We start from the raw sequence: 22,253 nt of genomic DNA on the forward strand, positions 1-22,253 counted from the left end.
GGTGGCGCAGTGGTTAAGGTCCTCGCCTTGCATGCCCCAGGATCCCATATGGGCATCGGTTCTATCCCGGCAGCCCCGTTTCCCTTCCAGCTCCCTGCCTGTGGCCTGGGAAAGCAGTCGAGGACAGCCCAAAGCTTTGGGACCCTGCACCCGCGTGGGAGACCCGGAAGAGGCTCCTGGATTGGGATCGGCATAGTATCGACCCGTTGCGCTCACTTGGGGAGTGAATCACTGGACGGAGGATCTTCCTCCCTGTCTCTCTTCTCTGTATATCTGACTTTGTAATAAAAAAAATAAATAAAAATAAATCTTAAAAAAAAAAAAAGAATGTATGTCTAAATGTAAACATGATCAACTGGGCAAATTGACAAAAAGTCAATGAATGCCTGGGTGCAGTGTCCAACACACCCTGAGGAGAACACACAAAAAGTACCATCAAAACACAGGCTCAACACACACAGAGTGTGAGAACATTGTGTTAGAGGAACTCAAGCAAATTCTATGAAAAGGCATCAAGTTTCAGAGTTGTGTCCTATCTCATATGCTGACCTATCAAGGCAGCACTTCTCACATGTAAGACACCCGCGAGATTTAGAAACGATTTTTTAAATGCCCCTTGTCTATGCGCTGTGTTGACCTTTGCACATTGGTAGTGCAAAAATCATTGCGCAAACATTACTGGCGCTTTGGACACTTAGTCTGGCTTGTGTTGCCACAGCAGAATATCTGAGACAGGTGATTTACAAAGAACAGACTGCAGACCAGCAGGTCCAAGGTCAAGGTCCTGCCAGGTGAGAGCTCAGTTTCTCCGCTCCCAAAATGCGGTCTTGACCACTGTGTAATCTGACGCCAAAAGAGCAAACATGAGGGGGAACACACACTCACAGGACTTTTTAATTTTCTTTTACATTTTTGTTCATTTGTTTTTAATGCTATTTACTAAAATCCCAATTGTTGGAATTGTTCTATGTTTAAAATAAAATAATGTTTAAAATAAAAAATAAGAAAATTAATAATAATCATAAAATATAAATTAAATAATAAGTAATAAAAATGTTTTTAAAATAAAATAAATCTTTAAAAAAGAACTTCTATGCGACCAAACGGGAAGTTGGCACACAGCACTTCTATTGGATACCAAAGTTTGAACATTGTCTCAAAATGGAAAAAAAATTTGAAGCACTGTACAATTGCTTGGCAAGCTGAATTCATGGGACACCAACTTTTCTTGAAAGAACCACAAATTATGATGATTCATATCTGGGAGATATTAATCTATCACTGCAAAAAAAATAATTGCCAAGATTTGTTGAAAGTGATAGTTTTGGAGCCCAGAGCCGTGGCCTAGTGGCTCAAGTCCATGCCTTGAATGTGCCGGGATCCCATATGGGCACTGGTTCTAATCCCGGCAGCTCCACTTCCCATACACCGGTTCTAATCCCGGCAGCTCCCTGTTCCCTGTGGCCTGGGAAGGCAGTCCAGGACGGCCCAAAGCCTTGGGACCCTGCACCCATGTAGGTGACCTGGAGGAAGTTCCTGGCTCCTGGCTTTGGATCAGCACAGCACCAGCCCTTGTGGTCACCCGGGGAGTGAATCATCGGAGAGAAGATCTTCCTCTCTGTCTCCCCTCCTCTCTGTATACCTAACTTTGCAATAAAAATAAAATAAATTTTAAAAAAAGAAAATGATATTTTTCAAGCCATAAAGCAAAGAAATTTTGGGTAACTTGTAAATGCCACTGTAATCTCTTTTTTCGTGTGTGTGTGTGTGTGTGTGTGTGTGTTTATTGCTGTTATTCCCACAGCGGGCTGAGCTCAGGCCCTGACCGCGCACTTGCACAGCGGGTGCAGTCGCCGGTGAGCTTGACGACGCGCAGCTGCGACAGACAGTCCTCCAGTGCAGGTCGTCCAGCGGAGGTCGTCCTTCTTCCTGCGAAGGCCCCAGCCTTGATCTTGGCCGTCTGCTGCTGTTGCTGGGAAAGAGGAGGAGACCACCACAATCTTGACGTAATCTCAAGACGTAGAATTTTTTTCATGAGAACAATGGTAGTATTAGTAAATATGGAGCTGTGGGATGCTGTATAATGAAATGTATCAACATTTGCATAATTCAGTCAACTGATATTTTCCAAAAGCCTAATGCATGTTATAAAATCATGCAAAGGTAATCCAAAATCTCAAGATGTAAAATAGAGCCTTAAATTGTAATCTAGTAAATACAAAATATTCACTATTGTTGATATCAGAATCCATATTGGAACTATTCCGTAAGAAATACAGGGCAGGGCCCGGCACCATGGCCTAGCACCTAAAGTCCTCACCTTGAACGCCCCGGGATCCCATATGGGCGCCGGTTCTAATCCCAGCAGCTCCACTTCCCATCCATCTCCCTGCTTGTGGCCTGGGAAGGCAGTCGAGGACGGCCCAAAGCTTTGGGACCCTGCACCCGCATGGGAGACCCAGAAGAAGTCCTGGATCCTGGCTTCGGATCAGCATAGCATCGACCGTTGCGTTCACTTGGGAAGTGAATCATTGGACGGAAGATCTTCCTCTCTGTCTCTCTTCTGTGTATATCTGCCTTTGTAATAAAAATAAATAAATCTTTTTTTTAAAAAAAAAAGATTCACTTGTCAGAAAGAACAAAAAACAAACAACAACATCAAAAAAAAAAAACCTTTACTTGTTTTATTTGAAAGTCAGAATTACAGAGAGGGAGAGAGAGTTCTTCAGTGTACTGGTTCACCCTCCTCCCCTCAAAAAAAGATCGTATAAGTAGAACTGGGCAGATCCAAAGCTGGGAGCCAGAAACTTCTTCTGGGTCTCCCACTTGCAAGCTCTGGGATCCCATATAGGCATCAGCTCATGTCCTGAATGCTTCACTGCTGATCCAGCTCCTTGCTTGTGGCCTGGGAAGGCAGTGGAGGATGGCCCAAAGCCTTGGGCACCTGCACCTTCATGGGATGCCTGGAAGAGGCCCCTGAATTCTGGCTTCGGATTGGCTCAGCGTCAGCCATTGCAGCCATTTGGGGAGTGAACCAGCAGACAAATGATGTTTCTGTATATATGCTTTTACAGTACAAATAAATCTTAAAAAAAAAAAAACTTATGGGTCCTAGGAGAATCAGAAAAATAGCAAGCAGTCCTGAAAATACACTTAATTTTTTGAAATATTCTTATTTTATTTACTCGAAAAGCAGAGTTACAGAGAGAGAGAGAGATAAAGAGAGAGGTCTCCCATCTTCTGCTTTTCTCTCCAAATAGTTCAGGCCCAAACCAGGAGCCAGCACCTTTGTCCAGCTCTCACCTGATGGTGCAGGGGTCTAAGCATTTGAACTGTCCTTTACTGCTTTCCCAGGCACATTAGCAGGGAGCTGGCTACAAAGTGGAGCAGCCAGGACTCAAACTGGTGTGCATATGGGATGTTGACGTCAAACAACACCAACTCCACACTTAGTTTTTTACGTGGGTATAATTTCCCATGGTATATGCACTTCTCAAACTCATGCAGCACTTTAATCTCCAAAGTTGTATGTTAATGGTATCAAGAAGGTGAAAATTTAATCCAACTAGAATGTTTAGAGGCAGAGGTTTTGGAAAGTGATTAATTATAATATATCCTCGTGGTTGGAGTCCCATGATTGAACTTGGGCAGCTTTACAAACACAAGAAGAGACCACTTAGTTCCAGACATGCATGCTCCTGCCAAGGGAAACTGTCTCCAAAGCCCATGTCATGCTCTTCAAACTCTGAATATCCAGAACCATGAACCAAGCTAAACCCTTTTGAGTTATAAGATAGCCTGCCGGGTGTTTTGTGATCATTTTTTTAAGCTACCTGATTCAGCCACCACATCTCATTTTTGTTTTTGATAACAAAGAGTGAGGGCCTGAGAATTCTCTTACCTTGAGCTGTCTGAAACCTCCCATTCCTTTCCTTAAGTAACTAACTAGAATTTTGCAGCAGTCAGCGCAAAAATAACTGATACCTTAAGTGCAAACACTTCTCACTTTCTCTAGCAATTCTTGTTCCAGAAAGACCACATGTACATGCAAGAGAAACGGAGCGAGAGATGTTTTAAATGCATGAATAAGAGCTATTATGTCCATTTGAGCTCTAGTTCCTTCTGCCATCATTGCTAGGATGCAGAAGGCAGACACCACAAGACGTGTTGAGGTGCTGTCGTCCTAATGCTTTAAGGAAGGCAGCCTCCTCCTGATGCTTTAGGGAAGGCAACCCCTCCCCCCGAGACTTCTTCAGAGATGGAGGAGGACAGATGTGCAAGTCACACCTGATAATCTATTCAGGAGGCCAGCATTATGGAGTACCAGTTTGAAAAGCAAATTGACAGAAAGAGAGAGAAACATCCATGTGCGGTTGGGATGGTGGGATTGGCAGCAATCCAGAACTGATGAACTATCAAAACTGAGCAGGACCCTTGGAGAGCGCCTTATGTTGGGGATCGGGGATGGGTGGGAGGTGGTGGGGGGGCTTTTCCCTTTGTTACTCCCCTAATCCCAGATACAGGGCAAAATGATTATATTAGTGTGGAAACAATGATATTACCCACTTTCAAAATAAATAAATAAATAAATAAAGCTATCCTGATTCTGGAAAAAAAAAAAAAGTGGAGCATCCAGAATGTTAACCAAAGCCCATATTGGATGCTGGCATTATAACTTATGGTTTAACCTGCTATCCCACAATGTTGGCCCTTAATAAACATTTCTGTTAAAGAAAATATATTTCAACATTCCTGCCTATTATACTGATGGAGTTCTGGCACCAAACCTCACTAGATTTGAGCCATTACTGAATGCAAAATTTAGTCATCCAGCTGGAGTATTAGAGCCATTTGTAGCGTTAGCTAAAAACATTAAAATTTGAATATCTGGTAGGTGCCAGATCCATACCAACACTTCAGCCATGACATAAAATTCTACTCTATTCTTTTCAGGCTCTCACCCTTAGAATACTTTCTCACACCTGCTTCCTGCGTTTCTACTAATATGAATCATCAAACACCTGTTGTCACTTTTGTTGTTGTTGTTTTTGCATTTTGAAACCTACATCACAATCTGCATTAGTTCTAGGCCAGTGTGTTGAGATGTGACTCTAGTTTGAGTCTAAATAGGAACTAATGAAAAACGGAATGGATTCTGAGGAAAATACACACTCCTTTGCAAGGCAACTGCCTCGAAGAAGGTGATTATGGAATGTTCCAGAAGGAAAGAGCAGTCTTCTCTGTCATAAGAAGAAGTGGTACTGTTCACTGACTTGGGTGTTCTATTTCATTCGAGTCTCGGAGCCTCACTTGTTCCCAGTGTCCCTTGATCATTACCTGAATAATTTGGGGAGTCCCTGAACTCAATTTCCATTAACCACAGTTGTGTTTTTATATACTATAACTGTCACCCACAGTTATATTTTTAATAATGTTGGTTTTGTAGCTATAAAAAGTAAAAAGCTTTTTATGGCTGTGAAAAATGTCTCTGATTTTTCTGAATATGACTTGTGATTAAACTTTAAAGACTGGGACCCGGCGGCATGGCCTAGTAGCTAAAGTCCTTGCCTTGAACACGCCAGGATCCCATATGGGCGCTGGTTCTAATCCCAGCAGCTCCACTTCCCACCCAGCTCCCTGCTTGTGGCCTGGGAAAGCAGTCAAGGATGGCCCAAAGCTTTGGGACCCTGCACCTGTGCAGGACACCCAGAAGAAGTTCCTGGATCCTGGCTTCAGACCGGCATAGCATGGGCCGTTGTGGTCACTTGGGGAAATGGGGAGGGAGAGCAGAGAAATCTTACATCACCCTAGAAGGTGTGAGGAAGACAGGAAGTATAATCTATCAGGATCATAACTGGTAACTCATAGACAACAGACTCAAGTCAGCATTAGACAATAGCAAAACTACAAAGGCATATGGGGGAATCAGGAGCAATCCCAACAACCTCTTAACAGGAGGTCATATGCACAGAGCAGGGCGGGACCCCAGAGTGGAGCAGGCAGACAGGAGGAGGCTTGTATCCCAACCCTGAAGACTCCTAGATCCTCACCAAGGACTATCAGTACAAGCTCCGAGGACTACATCCCAACTGCTAAGGAGACCACGGGGAATTGGAGTGCCTTCGGAGGCCGAGAACTCTGAGGTCACCCATCTCCATTTGGATCTCCCACATGGGATGGAAGAAGCCCATACCCTGCCTTGCAGGATCCAAGGTCATCGGAACGACAACCAGGAGCTCTGAGCGGTCTGTAGAAACAGAACAGTAAACTTCCTTCGGGACTAGGGAGAGGAGCTTCCTCTGGTTATTGCCTGGTTCCGACTTTGGGTCCCCTTTCTCTTGTAATGACCATCAGGATCGCTCCAGAAACCCCTTAAAACAAACTAACAAACAAACAAACAAACAAAAGCCTAGAATAGATATAGAACAGCAAGGAAAGCTTAGAAACAGGAAACGGGCAGTGGGGATGCACTTATAACTCACTGGGTGGGACACCCGGAAGAAGTTCCTGAATCCTGGCTTCAGATAGGCATAGCATTGGCCGTTGCGCTCACTTGGGGAGTGAATCATCGGATGGAAGATCTTTCTGTCTCTCCTCCTCTCTGTATATTTGACTTTCCAATAAATAAATAAATCTTTAAAAAAAAAAAAAAAACTTTAGAGACTGGGAGCCGGTGCTAATGGCATATCAGGCTCAGCTTCTACCTACGGTGTAAGCAACCCTTATGGGCACTCATTCAAGCCCTGTCTGGTACACTTCCCATCCAGCTGCCTGCTAATGGCCTGGGAAAGCAGCAGAGAACTGCCCAAGTTCTTGGTTCCCTACACCTGCAAGGGAGACCCAGAAGAAGCTCCTGGCTCCTAGTTTTGAATTGGCTCAGCTCCATCCAATGTGGCCATCTGGGAATTGAGCCAGTGGATAGAAGATCTTTCTTTCTGTCTCTCCTCTCTGTAAATCTGCTTTGCAATAATAAATTAATAAAATTTTAAATAATTTTTTTAAAACCCTTACATCCTGGCATTTGCTGTTGTTTTTTCTGTAAAGGGCAATTACAGATTGTCATCTTGCCCCCAAAGTGCTTGTTGTCATCATGGTTATCAGAGTGGTGAAATGCAGCAGCCACCAGGTCCCGAAAGACAGCTATGCTAATAGGTACTTTTCCTGAGTAACCACAGATGAACCTTTAGTCACAATCCCGTTGTATGCCATGGCTTACCAAGCCCCATTATCCTTTGCAAGGGATCTAAATACCTTACTCAAGGCCAAGAATTCTTTGAGGTATAGAAGAATGATTACACTGCTTTCATAATGAAGTAGTACTGAGCTGGCAACTGATGAGCTGACCCTTGTCATGTGAGAGTCCAGTCAGACATCTAAAAACAGCACAGGGGATTGCAACAGAGGGCATGCACGGCACAGAAACCGGTTACACAGGTGTTGGAGGGCTGAGAAAGTAAGAGGCAAAGGCGGAGGTCACTGAGAAATCACTTCAGGGAGAAGTTACCACCTCTGGGGCTAGAGGAACACAAAGAGAAAGTGCTTACAGAACCAAAAAGCCCAGAATGCAGACCAATCGAGACAGCATCAAGCCTGGCTTCAAACCACCCAGGAGCATGCAAGCAGACGGCCGCCTCTGAGGCTGCAGAACACTGAGAGGCCTGGCAGCTGGAGCCAGCGGCCACTGGGAGGGCAGGGCTGCACATGCCTGTCCTGGAAGCTGCCCAACAAGGACAGCAATGGAAAGTCTGTTTTCCCCTCCTCTGCCTCCCAACCTCCCAGAGTGCTCCCTGTTGGCACAAACTAGCAGGAAGCAAGATTACAGTACAGTCTAGGAAACAGACTTTGAGGTATCCAGCATCAGCAACTCAGAGAGTAGAAAAAGTGGATTAGGAATGGAGGAACAACAGATAGATGACTGGGTTACTTTTCTGAGCAAGTTTCAGATTTAAAGTTGAAGCAATTTTCTTTTTTTTTAATGTTTTTTTTTTTAATTTATTTATTTTTATTGGAAAGTAGGGTTTACAAAGTAAAGGAGAGATAAAGGGGTTTACTCCCCAAGTAGCCACATGGCCAGAGCTGAGATGACCCGAATCCAGGAGCCACAAGCTTATTCTGGGTCTCCTGTACAGGTACAGGGTCCCAAAGTTTTGTGCCATCCTCAATTGCTTTCCCAGGCCACAAACAGAGAGTTGGAAGGGAAGTGAAACAGCCAGGATATGAACCAGCGCCCATATGAGATCTCAAGTGTTCAAGGTGAAGACTTTAGCCACTAGGCTACTGCACCAGGCCATCTTTTTTTTTTAATATTTATTTATTTTTATTTGAAAAGCAAATTACTAATAGAAAGGGACAGACAGAGAGATCCACTGGTTCACTCTCCAAATGGCCACAACAGCCAGAGCTAAGCTGAACTGAAGCCAGGAGCCAGGGACCCAAGGACTTGGGCCATTCTCTGCTACTTTTCCAGCGGGGAGCTGGATCACAGTGGAGCAGCTAGGACTTGAACCAGGTCCCATATGGTATGTTGGCATTGGAGATAGAGGCTTAGCATATGGTGCCACAGCCCCAGCTGTGACCATACATGGGCTGTGTTTTCCATTTCTCCACAGCGGCAGAAGATTGAAAATCTCAGTAGTTGTGATTTCCCAGAGAATTCCTAGCTAAGTAAAACCAAAGGCAGACAGAAGCAAAGAAGACTATCATAAGAGTAGTTAGAGAAGACAGATGAGGGCCCGGCGGCATGGCCTAGTGGCTAAAGTCCTCACCTTGAACGCACCAGGATCCCATATGGGGGCCGGTTCTAATCCCGGCAGCCAGTTCTAATCCCAGCACTTCCCATCCAGCTCCCTGCTTGTGGCCTGGGAAAGCAGTCGAGGACGGCCCACAGCTTTGGGCCCCTGCACCCGCGTGGGAGACCTGGAAGAGGCTCCTGGTTCCCGGCTTCAGATCGGCACAGCACCGGCCGTTGCGCTCACTTGGGGAGTGAATCACTGGACGGAAGATCTTCCTTTCTGTCTCTCCTCTCCTCTCCGTATATCTGACTTTGTAACGAAAAATAAATAAATATATTTTTTAAAAAGACAGATGAATGAATAATTATTCACTGCTCTTCTTCCTTCCAACCCCAGGAATTGAAGGAATGATGTACTATTCATAAAGTAATAAGCTACAAATAGTTTGCTAGCCGTTAACTTATACTATGACATAATCTTCAATAATTTCATGTAATTTTCAATATGTCTTAATTATCACATCCCAAGTCCATTCCCCACCCCAGCTTCCTACGAAAATGCTGAGAGGCAGCAGATGATAATTCAAATACATGGACTAAGCTCCCGACTTCAGCCTGATCTAGCCCTGGTTGATGTGGGCATTTGAGGAGTAAACCAGTAAATGGAAGGTTTATTTTTCTTTCCCTCTCCCTTTCTCTTTTCAAGATAAAGAAATTAAAATTTTAACTTTTTATAAGAAGACGCTGCAGGGAGCAGATGTTGTAGAGTAGCAAGTAAAATCCTCCTCCATATTCAATACAGGCACCAGGTCAAGTCCCAGCTGCTCCACTCCTCATCCAGCTCCATGCTAATGGCCTGGGAAAGCAGTCAAGGATGGCTCAAGTACTTGGGTCCCTGCAAGAAGACCCAGAAGAAGAAACTCCTGGCTCCTGGGTTTGGATCATCCCAGCTATGGCCATTATGGCCATTTGCAGATTGAAGAAGTGGCTAAAAGAGTTATTTCTTTCTTTCACTCTCTCTGTATATTCGTGTATGTCCTCCTCTCTCTGTAACTTCGGCTTCCAAATAAATAAATAAATCTTAAAGAAAGAAGAAAGAATAGCAGGGTCTGTGTGGTTGTAGGCTAATCCTCTGCCTGCAGGACTAGCATCTATATGGGCACCAGTTAGAATTTCAATTGCTCCATTTCCATTCCAACTTCCTGCTGATGGCCTGGAAAATAAGCAGAGGATGGCCCAAGTCCTTGAGCCCCTGCTCCCACTTGGGAAACCCAGAAGAAGCTCCTGGCTCCCAGCTTCAGACTGGCCCAGTGCTGCCCATCACGGCCATTTGGGGAGTGATCTAGCAGATGGAAAATCTCTTCTCTCTGTAGTTCCCTCTCTCTATAACTCTGACTTTTAAGTAAACAAAAATAAAGGGAGGTGGGGAGCTGCCTAGTACAATGGTCCAATTGGTTAACCCTGCAACTACAAGTGCCAACATCCCATATGGCTGTCAGATTTTTGTCCTGGCTACTCCACTTTCCATCCAGCTCCTGGGAAAGCAGCAGAACACGGCTCCAGTCCTTGATTGCCTGTACACCCATGGGAGATTGGAAGAAGCTCCTGACTCCTGACTTCAGATCGGCTCAGCTTTGGCCACTGCAGCTACTTGGGGAGTAAACCGGCAGATGGGAAATCTTTCTTTCTGAGTTTCTCTTTCTGTAAATCTACCTTTCCAATAAAAATAAATAAATCTTTTCAAATAAAAAATATCTTGATGATTCTGACACTCTTTTATAGCAAGAAGGGGAGGACGTTGAAGGAAGAGTGAGGAGGTGCCTCATTGGAAGACGTGAGGACAATGGCTTTTCAGGTTGATCCAATTCAAAACCTTCATGAGCCACTCTTTGCAACACCAGCATCCCATATTGGAGCACCAATTAGAAGCCAGCTGCTCTGTTTCAAACTCAGCTCCCTACTAATGCACCTGGAAAGCCAGTAGAATGTGGCTCAACGACTTCATTCTCTGCTCCCCAGGTAGGAGGCCTGAACACAGCTTCAGGCTTCTTAGCTTCGGTCTGGCACAACCCCAGTCATTGCAACCACTTGGAGATAAACCTAGCAGATAGGGAATCTCTCTCTTTTCTCTTTTTCTGCTTTTCAAATAAATAACTCTTTTAAAAAAAAAAGTTATAAAATGTAGACAAATTTTTAACAATTATTTGAAGAACAATTACTTGAGAACAATATATGCAGGCAGAAGCTGGTAGAGTTGACTATTGGATGGAATGGCATCCTGGCGAGATGTGTGATTTTATGGCTGCTTGACAAAGGCCGATGATCCCTTTTCTGTGTTCCACTCGAGAAAACACAGTCTTCCTACTTCCAGATGTCAAGGACAGAGTTCAGGATCGAAAGCAGAGATACAAAGTGGGTGAGAAATCCTGAAAGAGTCCTGCAGGGGCCTAGCCGTGAATCTGTACTTAAAATTCCTGCCAATAACCAGATTCCTGCTTCATTCTACATGCTCCAGGGAGATCCCAGCTGGCCCTGCAGAGAGAACAGCAGCTGAGAGCTGAAACAACTGAATGGAGACTCTAGTTCTATCAACTGCGGAGACAACACTGGGAGTCCTGAGACCAGCGAAGTTAATTACCTGCCAGAACAAACTCACTCATCAGACAGCAAAACGATGGAACTAAATCCAAATGCAGAAAAATGAAATGGGTCCGGCATGGTGGCCTAGCAGCTAAAGTCCTCACTGGGATACCATATGGACACCAGTCCTAACCCCAGCAGCTCCACTTCCCATCCAGCTCCTTGCTTGTGTCTTGGGAAGGCAGTCGAGGATGGCCCAAAGCCTTGGGATCCTGCACCCACATGGGAGACCTGGAGGAGGCTCCTGGCTCCTGACTTTGGATTGGCTCAGCTCCAGCCATTGCGGCCACTTGGGAAGTGAATCATGAGATGGAAGCTCTTCCTCTCTGTCTCTCCTTCTCTTGTATATCTGCCTTTCCAATAAAAATAAATCTTAAAAGAAAAAGAAAAATGAAATGTAAATTGACTAAATGTTCCAATAAATATGCAGATTTTTGTTAGATAGGATAGATTTTTTAAGGCAAACCCAAAATTTGTTGTTTCTTTATATGTGCTCATCTGTTATTTTATTTTATTTGTTCCTCCTTTCTTGTCTTCCTCTAGAATAATCTGATAATTATTAGTACTCTATTTTAATTACCTAATAATAGCTTGCTATCCTTTTATATTATTATTTTCATAGCTTCTCTGTAGGTTATATTATGTATCTTTGGTTATCACAATCTGCTTCAAAATAATACTGTGAGCCCGGCACAGTAGCCTAGCAACTGAAGTCCTCACCTTGCAACCTGGGATCCTATATGAGCACAGTTCACATCTTGGCTGCTCCACTTCCCTTCCAGCTTCCTGCTTGTGGCCTGGGAAAGCATTTGAGGATGGCACAAAGCCTTGGGACCCTGCAATCATTTGGGGACCCAGAAGAGGCTCCTGACTTCTGATTGGCACAGCTTTGGCCGTTGTGGCTACTTGGGGAGTGAACCAGTGAATGGAAGATCGTTCTCTCTGTGTTTGCTTCTTTCTGTAAATCTGACTTTCCAACCAAAAAAATCTTAAAGAAAAAATTAATACTGATCTGCTTTCCCTTAAATATAGAAGCCCTAAAAGGATAGAATTGACATGAAAGACTATAAATTTGGACCATAAAACATGTGCAAATTTTTTACCAGCATTATCATGTACATTAATTACATCTATATTTTTAATAAAGTTTACTTCATATTGAATAAATATTGCTGTAAATAGAAATATGTCCCCAGGGCCCAGCGCCATGGCCTAGCAGCTAAACTCCTCGCCTTGAACATACCAGGATCCCATATGGGAGCCAGTTCTATCCCAGCAGCCCCACTTCCCTTCCAGCTCCCTGCTTGTGGCCTTGGAGGGCAGTCGAGGATGGCCCAAAGCCTTGGGACCCTGCACCCACGTGGGAGACCCGGAAGAGGCTCCTAGGCTCCTGGCTTTGGATCGGCATAGCACCGGCCGGTGCACTCACCTGGGGGGGAGTAAATCAGTGTACAGAAGATCTTTCTCTCTATCTCTCCTCCTCTCTGTATATCTGAGTTTCCAATAAAAAATAAAATAACTACTAAAAAAAAGAAATATGTACCCTAAATAAAGAAAAGAGACACGTATATAGTCTTATATGTATCAGCATATTTACCATTTCCAGCAATCTTCTATTCTTTCTATAGAACCAAATAACCGGGCCAGCACGATAACGTACTGGTTAAGGTCCTCGCCTTGAACATGCTAGGATCCCATATGGTCGCCGGTTCTAATCCTGGCGGCCCAGCTTCCCATCCAGCTCCCTGCTTGTGACCTAGGAAAGAACCAAAAAAGAACCAATAACCATATTGGATCATTTTTATCAGCTCTAAGATCATTGTTTAACACTTCTAACATCGTGGTTCTTTTGGCTTTATTTACCTGAAAATAACTGTATTTCTTCCTTAAATTTTATTGAGATGTAGTTTATCTGCCATATGCTCACTCTGTTAGCATTTTAAATGTATTCATAGAGTTATGCATCTATCACCTGTATTCAACTTCAAAACATTTACATCACCCCAGCAGGAAATTCCACACCCGCTGGCAATCATTCCCCAGCCGCCCCACCCCAGCCTCTGACAACCAATAGTCTGCTTTCCGTCTCTACGGATTTCCTTGTTTTAGATATTTCATGTGAATGGAATCATTCAAGATGTGATCATCTTTGTGTCCAGTTTCTTGTACTTAGCATGGCATTTTCAAATTTCCTTTTTTAAAAATAAGATTTATTTTCATCAGAAAGGCAGATATACAGAGACAAAGAAAGATCTTCCCTCTACTAGTTTACTCTGCAAGTGGCCTCAGCTGCTGGAATTGAGCAGCTCTGAAGCCAGCAGCCAGAAGCTTCTTCCAGGTCTCCTACACGGTGATACCATTTGGGTGCCAGTTTGTGTCCCAGCTGCTCCAATTCCATTCCAGTTCCCTGCTTGTGGCCTGGGAAATCAGTTAAGGATAACACAAAGCCTTGGGACCCTGCACCCACATGGAAGACCTGGAAGAAGCTCCTGGTTCCATGCTTCTGGTTTCAGATCAGCTCAGCTCCAGCCATTAAAGCCACTTGGGGAGTGAACTAGTAGACAGAAGATCTTTCTCTCTGTCTCTCCTTCTCTCTGTAAATCTGACTTTCCAATAAAAATAAACAATTCTTTTAAAAAAATGTGTATGCTTCAGGGTTTATACATTTTATCTGTTATGGACAGCAGAATTTAAAGTGCAGGATCATTAGCAGCCATTCAAAGAAAAGAATAAATGAAATGTTTAGGTGTAACACAATAACCACAGAACTTATGTGCTGGAAATTATAAAACATTAATGAAATAAGTCAAAGAGAATCTAAATGAACAAATATCCATGATATGTTCATCAGTGTGAAAACTCGCCACAGTAAAAATGTCAGTTCTCCCTAAACTGAGTAGTTTTAATGCCTTTCCTATTTTTTTAAAAGGCCAGCAAGATATTTTATAGATATAAACAAAATCATTGTAAAATGTATGTAGAAACACAATGAAGGTAGAACAAATAAAAAATATTTGGGAAAGCAGGGGAGAATATGAAAAACTAGTTTAACCAAATTCAGTAATAAATAGCGGATGGCTGTTGAGGGAGGAACAGACACAGAAATCAATAAGGTAACATAGAGAGTTTATAAATAGACTCACAAAAGAAGTGTCTGCCCAAATGACTTTTGGCAAAGGTTCTAAAGCAACTTAACAGAAGAAAGATATCCCTTCAATAAATGCTGCTAGAGCTATTGGACACAGATGGAGGGGAAAAAATCTTCACCTAAGTCTTATACTTTATATAGAAATGAATTAAAAATATACTACATTCTTTTGTTTTAAATGACTTATTTGAATTGCAACCCCCAAGTGAGCGCAACGCCGGTGTGCGCCGACCCGGAGCCCCATGAACTTCCTCCAGGTCCCCCACACGGGTGCAGGGTCCCAAAGCCTTGGGCCACAAGCAGGGAGCTGGATGGGAAGTGGGACTGCTGGGATTAGAACCTGCGTCGTTATGGGATCCCGGCGTATTCATAAGGAGGGGACTTTAGCCGCTAGGCCACGCCGCCGAGTCCGGCCTGGTTAAGGAATAGAGTCATTGCGGGAAAAAAAAAATTGTCAGATATACTACTTTTCTGCCGCGTCGTCTTAATTATGCGTCACCAAGCGACTACGGTATCATGTTTAGGCGAGGAGAATAAAAAAAAACTTTCAAGCACCACCCCAAGTAGGTTCAAATCTGACTGATTGGTAGGCTAGCCAATCAGGACGATGGAGAGTAAATTGCCCAAAAGCCAATGGCGTCCGAGGGTTGGAGCCTGCGCAGATCGCCCAGACGTGACGTCCTCGAAGATGGCGGCAGCATCCACCAATAGGGAGGGGCGGATATTTCAACGGTCCAATCAGAGGCGGGCGGTGGCCGAATCTGCCAATGTCGAAGGCGCGGAGGCGGGATTAAAAAAGCGAAACCGGAGGTAGGCAGGCGGATCCGTTGGTTCGTTGTTCCGTTCTGCTCGTGGACGCCGCCGAGGTAGCAGCATCGCGCTCTCTCTCCTCGCACCGCCGTCATGTCCGAGTGGGAGTTTCCCGAAGAGCCCGAACAGCTGCGGAAGCTCTTCATCGGAGGCCTGAACTTCGAAACGACCGACGAGAGCCTGCGGAGCCATTTTGAGCAATGGGGAACGCTCACGGACTGTGTGGTGATGCGAGACCCGAACACCAAGCGCTCCAGGGGCTTTGGGTTTGTAACCTACTCCACCGTGGAGGAAGTGGATGCGGCCATGAGCGCGAAGCCACACAAGGTAGACGGCAGAGTGGTGGAACCCAAGAGGGCTGTCTCCAGACAAGATTCTCAAAGACCCGGTGCCCATCTCACTGTGAAGAAAATCTTCGTGTGGGGCATTAAGGAAGACACCGAAGAGCATCACCTCCGAGATTATTTCGAGCAGTTTGGGAAAATCGAAGTGATTGAGATCCTGACCGATCGCAGCAGTGGCAAGAAGAGAGGCTTCGCTTTTGTGACCTTTGGTGACTACGATTCTGTCGACAAGATTGTCATTCAGAAATACCACACCGTGAACGGTCACAGCTGTAACGTCCGGAAGGCCCTGTCGAAGCAGGAGATGGCCAGCGCTGCCTCTGCCCCACGAGGCCGAAGTGGTTCTGGAAACTTTGGTGGTGACTATGGAGGTGGCTTTGGTGGCAATGACAACTTCGGTCGAGGAGGAAACTTCAGTGGTCGTGGTGGCTATGGTGGCAGCCGAGGTGGTGGTGGTTATGGTGGCAGTGGGGATGGTTACAACGGATTTGGTAATGATGGTGGTTATGGAGGAGGCGGCCCTGGTTACTCTGGAGGAAGCAGAGGCTATGGAAGTGGTGGCCAGGGCAGTGGCTATGGCGGTGGCTATGGCAGGAGTGGCAGCTATGACAGCTATAACAATGGCAGAGGCGGCTTTGGTGGGAGTGGAAGCAACTTTGGAGGCGGTGGAAGCTACAATGACTTTGGCAATTACAACAATCAGTCTTCAAATTTTGGACGCATGAAGGGACGAAACTACGGGGGCAGAAGCTCTGGCCCCTATGGTGGTGGTGGCCAATATTTTGCCAAACCACGAAACCAAGGTGGCTATGGCGGTTCCAGCAGCAGCAGTAGCTATGGCAGTGGCAGAAGATTTTAGTGACTGCCAGGAAACAAAACTTAGCAGGAGAGCAGAGCCAGAGAGTGACAGGGAAGCTACAGGTTACAACAGATTGGTGAATTCAGCCAAGCACAGTAGTGGCAGGGCCTAGCTACTACAAAGAAGATATGTAGAGAATACTCCTGTGTATGGGCAAAAAAAACTCGAGGACTATATTTGTGACTAATTGTATAACAGGTTACTTTAGTTTCTGTTCTGTGGGAAGTGTAAAGCATTCCAACAAAGGGTTTTAAATGTAGTTTTTCTTTGTTTTCTTTTTTTGCACCCTTGCTGTTGATTGCTAATTGTAATAGTTTGATCATAACGTTGAATAAATGTCTTTTTTTTTTTAAATGTGCTGTGTAAATTTAGTCTACTTTGACGCCATCTTGGTAACCTTCCCCAAAAGTGTGAAGTCAGAATTCATCAGGGCGATGCGAGGTTCCCATTGGAACCATTACACATTGCTTGGGTGGAGGAGGCCGTTGTCCTCATCCTGGCAGTTTTCTGTTGTGACCTGCTGAAGCTCATCATTATGAGCCACCCAAGCAGCGTCTTGGGATTATTTGGTTATAAAAGTGATTGTAGGCACATCCTTTGCAGTATATTTAAATTGAATAACAGTACCAGATAAAAGTACAGATGAAAAATTTTTTTAAAAAAAGAGTAGAGACAAATGCCTAGTATAAAATTAAGAGGTTTCTGATGCTGCTTAGGTGCCCACATCCCGTATCAGAGTGCTTAGGTAAGTCCCCATTCCAGCAGCCCATTAATGCACAGCCTAGGAGATAGGAGGTGACAGATGAAACGTTCATGTCCCTGCTATCATGTGAGAACTGCAGATGGAGTTCCAGGTTCCAAGTTTTGGTCTGGTCCATCATAGTCCATTGTGGGCATTTAAAAGTGAACCAGTGTATGAGAACTGGGTCTGGGAGTGGGTCAAGGGGAGGAACTTGGGAAATTCCCCTGGTGGGTCATATCTCCTGCTGGTGAACACATGGTCCATACCTGGGGGTTGGACAAGCTGGGCAAAGTAGCTCCAATGGCTGGCTAATGTGTGGGTTGGTAATGGGACAAGGTAGACCGGGCAGGTCTGAGCAAACCTTAGCTCGGGATGGAGCACAGGGCATGCTGAGCTAGGCTCTTGCACCTGCTGGTCTGCATGAGCCAGGGACGCTAACCTACAGCATCTAAAGCAGGGTCGGGACAGGTGAGGGGCTGTGCCAAGCTGAGTCAGAGCAACCACTGGCATGTGCAAAATCTGTAGCTGGGAACAGGCCCGGCTGGGGAGCTAAGGGGACCTCTAGCTGGGCTGATTCCCACTGGTGAGGGTGGGGGCCGAGTACTGGTCTGGAAATGGCTGTAGTAAGTGTGGACTGGGACTGGATGCACCAAGCCAGGCTAGACTCCAACACCATCTGGTGCTCTGGAGGACCAGGGTAGATGTGGGAGGGACTAGGCTAGGCCTCAGCCCCTATTGAGCCACCTGTGAGCTGTGGCTGGGCTGAAACATCCAACAGTAAGAACCAGAATGGGTTGAATGCCAGTCAGGAAAGGCCACTGTTCCTACAGACAGGAGATGAGCTGAGTAGGGCTATTATGCATGAAATGTGGCACTGGGAGAGGTTCTGATGGAGGAGCCTGGGCAATTTTCTGACAGGACACAGTCCCTGCCGGCAAGCGCAAGAAGCATAATAGGAAACAGCCCAAAACAGGCCATGGAAGGTTACCCACCGGCATCCATTTGGCACAGATAGGGGGCAGACCAGGTTAAACCTGTTCACATCATCCACTGGTGAATCCAAGTACCAGAACAGAGTGTGGGTCAAGCCAGGTTCGTTCACTACAAGAACCAGTGCACAATACAAAATACCAAGAGAGGTGATCCATACCAGATGTGGCCACAGCGCCCAATAGTACATATGAGAACCAGGGAGGGAGGGGCAGAGCCGGCAGGGGGAATGTGGCTCAAATGCTGGACAACCACTCCCACTGGAGAGCATGGATTGGGATAGGCGCAGACCAGGCCAGGCAGTGCTACAACAGATGTGGGCCTCTTGTGAATTAGATCAGGGAAAAGCCAGTTTGGGCTGATTATTCCAACTGGTGCAAGCAAAAAATAGAGTAGGTTGGGCCTGATGCAATAGCATAATGCTTAAGGTCCTCGCCTTGAATGCTCTGGGATCCCATATGGGCGCCAGTTCTAATCCTGGCAGCTCCACCTCCCATCCATCTCCCTGCTTGTGACCTGGGAAAGCAGTCAAGGATGGCCCAAAGCCTTGGGACCCTGCACCTGCATAAAAGACCCGGAAGAGCTCCTGGTTCCTGGCTTCGGATTGACTCAGCTCCAGCCATTGCACTCATTTGGGGAGTGAACCATCGGACAGAAGATCTTGCTCTCTGTCTCTCCTCCTCTCTGTACATCTGCCTTTCCAATAAATAAATAAATCTTTTTTTTTTTAGCTGCTAGGCCACGCTGCTGGGCCCATAAAAATAAATAAATCTTAAATTTAAAAAATTAGAATGGGTAAGGGTTGGTTAGGCTTTGCCACAGCATCAACTGGCGGGGCTCGCACTACACGCTAAATCTGTCAAATTAAATCCCAGAACCAGGCCCGGTGCAGGGTGTAGTGGTTAAAGGCCTCACCTTGCACACGCCAGGATCCCATATGGGTGCCGGTCTGAATCCCGGCAGCCCTGCTTCGCATCCAGCTCCCTGCTTGTGGTCTGGGAAAGCAATCAAGGATGGCCCAAAGCCTTGGGACCCTGCACCCACGTGGGAGACCCGGAAGAAGCTCCTGGCTCCTAGCTTTGGATCGGCTCAGCTCCAGCCATTGGGGTCACTTGGGGAGTGAATCACTGGACAGAAGACCTTCCTCTCTGTGTATCTGCCTTTCCAATGAAAATAAATAAATCTTTCAAAAGTAATACTTCCAGAACCACCTGGAGAGTGCATAATCCGGGAGTGGCCTAGAAAGGAAATATTGGGCTCCTCCCTCTTGGGTTACCACTCCCACTGGAGAGCACAAAAAGGAGGACAGAAGCAGGGGTGGCTAAACAGAAAGGCAACCAACAGCATGAGTGAGGGCTGGATAGTGGAGCTGGTTGGGTTGAACTAGGCTTCAATGCCCGTAGACATGCATGAGAGCGGAACGGATGTGGGACAGAATAGTCTGCTGTACATACTGGCAAGCACAGGAATCAGGGTAGGGCACCAGCCTGGTGGGGGTTATTGTGGGTTGCTCCAACTAGACTGCAGCTCCCACTGGTTTATGTGAGGGCCGAGTGTGTGCTGGGCAGAATCAGACTGGGTTACAATACCTATTGATTCCAGTGGAAGACAGGGCTAGAAACAGAACTGACCCAGCAACTGCAACCACCAGCTGATTGGGGAGATGGACTGTGCTGGGCCTTGTACTTGCAAGTACACACAAGAATCTGGTCAGTGGAGAGCATAACCAGCTGCACATGGAGGATATGGCAGTCTATCCGAACCTGCAGAGGACACCTGGCACCACAACACAGGACAGAACAAATCAATCAACTACCCCAGCCATATGTTGGCAGTGAAAAACTGGGCAAATGGAGACTCTAATGTGTATTATGTCAATCAGTGGATTCTGCAGTGACTTCATCGTGCTTGGAATGACGAGATTGGCAGCAATTCAAAAAGTGTTGAACTATCAAAACCACTTGAGCAAGACCCTCGGAGCATGCCCCACATCCGGGACCTGGGATGGGTGGGAGACTGGGTGGGGCTTCTCCCTTTACCTCCCCCTTTACCCCAGATACAGGAAAAAAACAATGTGAAATAATAGTCTTACCCACTTTCCTGTAGCCCTTGAACCTTTTTGCCCTAATTAACTATATAAAGATTGTCAAAAATAAAGAAAAATAAATTAAAAAAAGCGAACCAGTGAATGGGAGCTGTCTGTCTCTGTATTTCAAATAAATTAATTAAAGAAATAATACAATGCATAAAATAAACTCTGAGGCATTAACCTAAGAAAATGAAAACTCATGCACAGCCAAAGAGCTGTACACAAATATTTGTAGAAGTCTAATTTATTATAAACAAATTATAAATACCAAGAGGACCTTCAGTAAATGAATGGTTAAACAAATTGTGGTGCACTGTACCATGCATACTACTCAGCAATAAAAGGGAAACTACATAATCTGGGTGAATCTATAGAGAATTATGCTCAGTGGGGAAAAAAAATCCAAGCTAAAAAATGTTACATAATGTGTGATTCCATTTATAAAACATTGTTAACATTGTTGAAATTGTAAATTTATAGAAACAGAGAACAAGTTAGTGCTTGCCAAGGTTAAGTAGGGGTAAATGTGGAAGAGCTGCAAGTGTGGCTATAAAAGGGCAAGGGCAGAGAGCCTCGAGGTGATACAACTGCTCTCTGTGCTGATAAACATACCTAACACAACATTCATAATCGGAACATTTTAAGATATTTTGTCAATCAATTCAAAGGAAACCAAAGGCGCAGGCATTTGATCTAATCTGAAGCCGACTTTGGGGACATTTACGGCCACATCAAAGAGCCTAGATCTGAAATCTGCTCTGCTCCCAACTCCAGCTTCCTGTTTATGCAAATCCTGGTGATATGCACAGCAGGTGACAGCTTAAAGAACTGAGTCCCTGCCACTGGCCTAGAAAACCTGGAGCTTTAGGCTACTGGCTTTGGCCTGGTCCTGACCCAGTTGTTACAGGTATTTAAAGCGCGAGTTAACAGATCAATCTCTTTCTCTCCTCTCCTGCACCCACTTTCAAATAAATAGAAATGAATAACTTTTTAGAATAATGGAAAGCCATCCATTAGGGAAAATGGAAAAACCTCAGAACTGGCAGTAGATAAACTTACAAAAAAGATGCCCAGCCTCGTTGGATATCAGAGAAGCAAAATGAAAATGAATTCATTTATCAAACTGCAAAATTTAAAGACTGGGTTATGCAAAGGAATGCTGGCACAGCTATGGGAGACAGGGACTCTTGTGCTATTCTTGGAAAGTAAAAAAGTTCCAGGCTTGTTCCCTGCACAATGGCTCAATTGGCTAATCCTCCTCATTCAAGTGCCAGGATTCCATATCTGGAACCAATTCAAGTCCCAGCCGCTCCACTTCCCATCCAGCTCCCTGCTTGTGGCCTAGGAAAGCAGTGGAGGACGGCCCAAAGCCTTGGGACCCTGCTCCCACATGGGAGAATCGGAGAGGCTCCTAACTCCTGGTTCCGGATTGGCTCAGCTCCAGTCGTTGTGGCTACTTGGGTGAGGCAGAGAACTGGCAGATGGAGGATCTTTGTCTCTCTCTCTCCTATCTTTGTATATCTGCCTTTCCAATAAAAATAAGTCAATCTTTTTTTTTTTAATTGGAAAGGCAGATATACAGAGAGGAGGAGAGACAGCGAGTAAGATCTTCCGTCTGACAGTTTACTCCCCAAGTGGCTTTAATGGCTGGAGCTGAGCCAATCTAAAGCCAGGAGCCTGGAGCCAGGTCACCCACACTGGTGCAGGGTCCCAAGGCTTTGGGCCATGCTCAAAGCTTTCCCAGGCCACAGGCAGGGAGCTGGATGGGAAGAGGGGCCGCCAGGACTAGAACCGGCAACCATATGGGATCCCAGTGCATTCAAGGCGAGGATTTTCACCACTATGCTACCACACCAAACCCAAAAATAAGTCAAGCTTAAAACAAAACAAAAAACCCTCA

The 22,253-nt window shown here is 45.4% G+C and overlaps 1 protein-coding gene across 4 annotated transcripts; it reads left to right on the forward strand.

Moving 5' to 3' along the window:
• Positions 1-15,365: 15,365 nt before the first annotated feature.
• LOC121162220 (heterogeneous nuclear ribonucleoprotein A1-like) lies at positions 15,366-16,883 on the forward strand. Of its 4 annotated transcripts, none has more exons than XM_040989120.1 (2): positions 15,366-16,197; positions 16,336-16,883. In XM_040989120.1, the coding sequence occupies exons 1-2, from the start codon at positions 15,423-15,425 to the stop codon at positions 16,530-16,532; spliced, it is 972 nt and encodes a 323-aa protein (XP_040845054.1). In that variant the 5' UTR covers positions 15,366-15,422; the 3' UTR covers positions 16,533-16,883. The 4 variants fall into 4 exon arrangements, with proteins under 4 accessions (XP_040845054.1, XP_040845053.1, XP_040845052.1 ...); XM_040989119.1 differs by having other exon boundaries at positions 15,366-16,173; positions 16,303-16,883; XM_040989118.1 differs by having other exon boundaries at positions 15,366-16,173; positions 16,321-16,883.
• Positions 16,884-22,253: the final 5,370 nt, after the last annotated feature.

Source organism: Ochotona curzoniae, unplaced genomic scaffold (genome assembly GCF_017591425.1).
Source record: "Ochotona curzoniae isolate NIBS_2020 unplaced genomic scaffold, NIBS_Ocur_1.0 contig_517, whole genome shotgun sequence".
NCBI lineage: Eukaryota > Metazoa > Chordata > Mammalia > Lagomorpha > Ochotonidae > Ochotona > Ochotona curzoniae.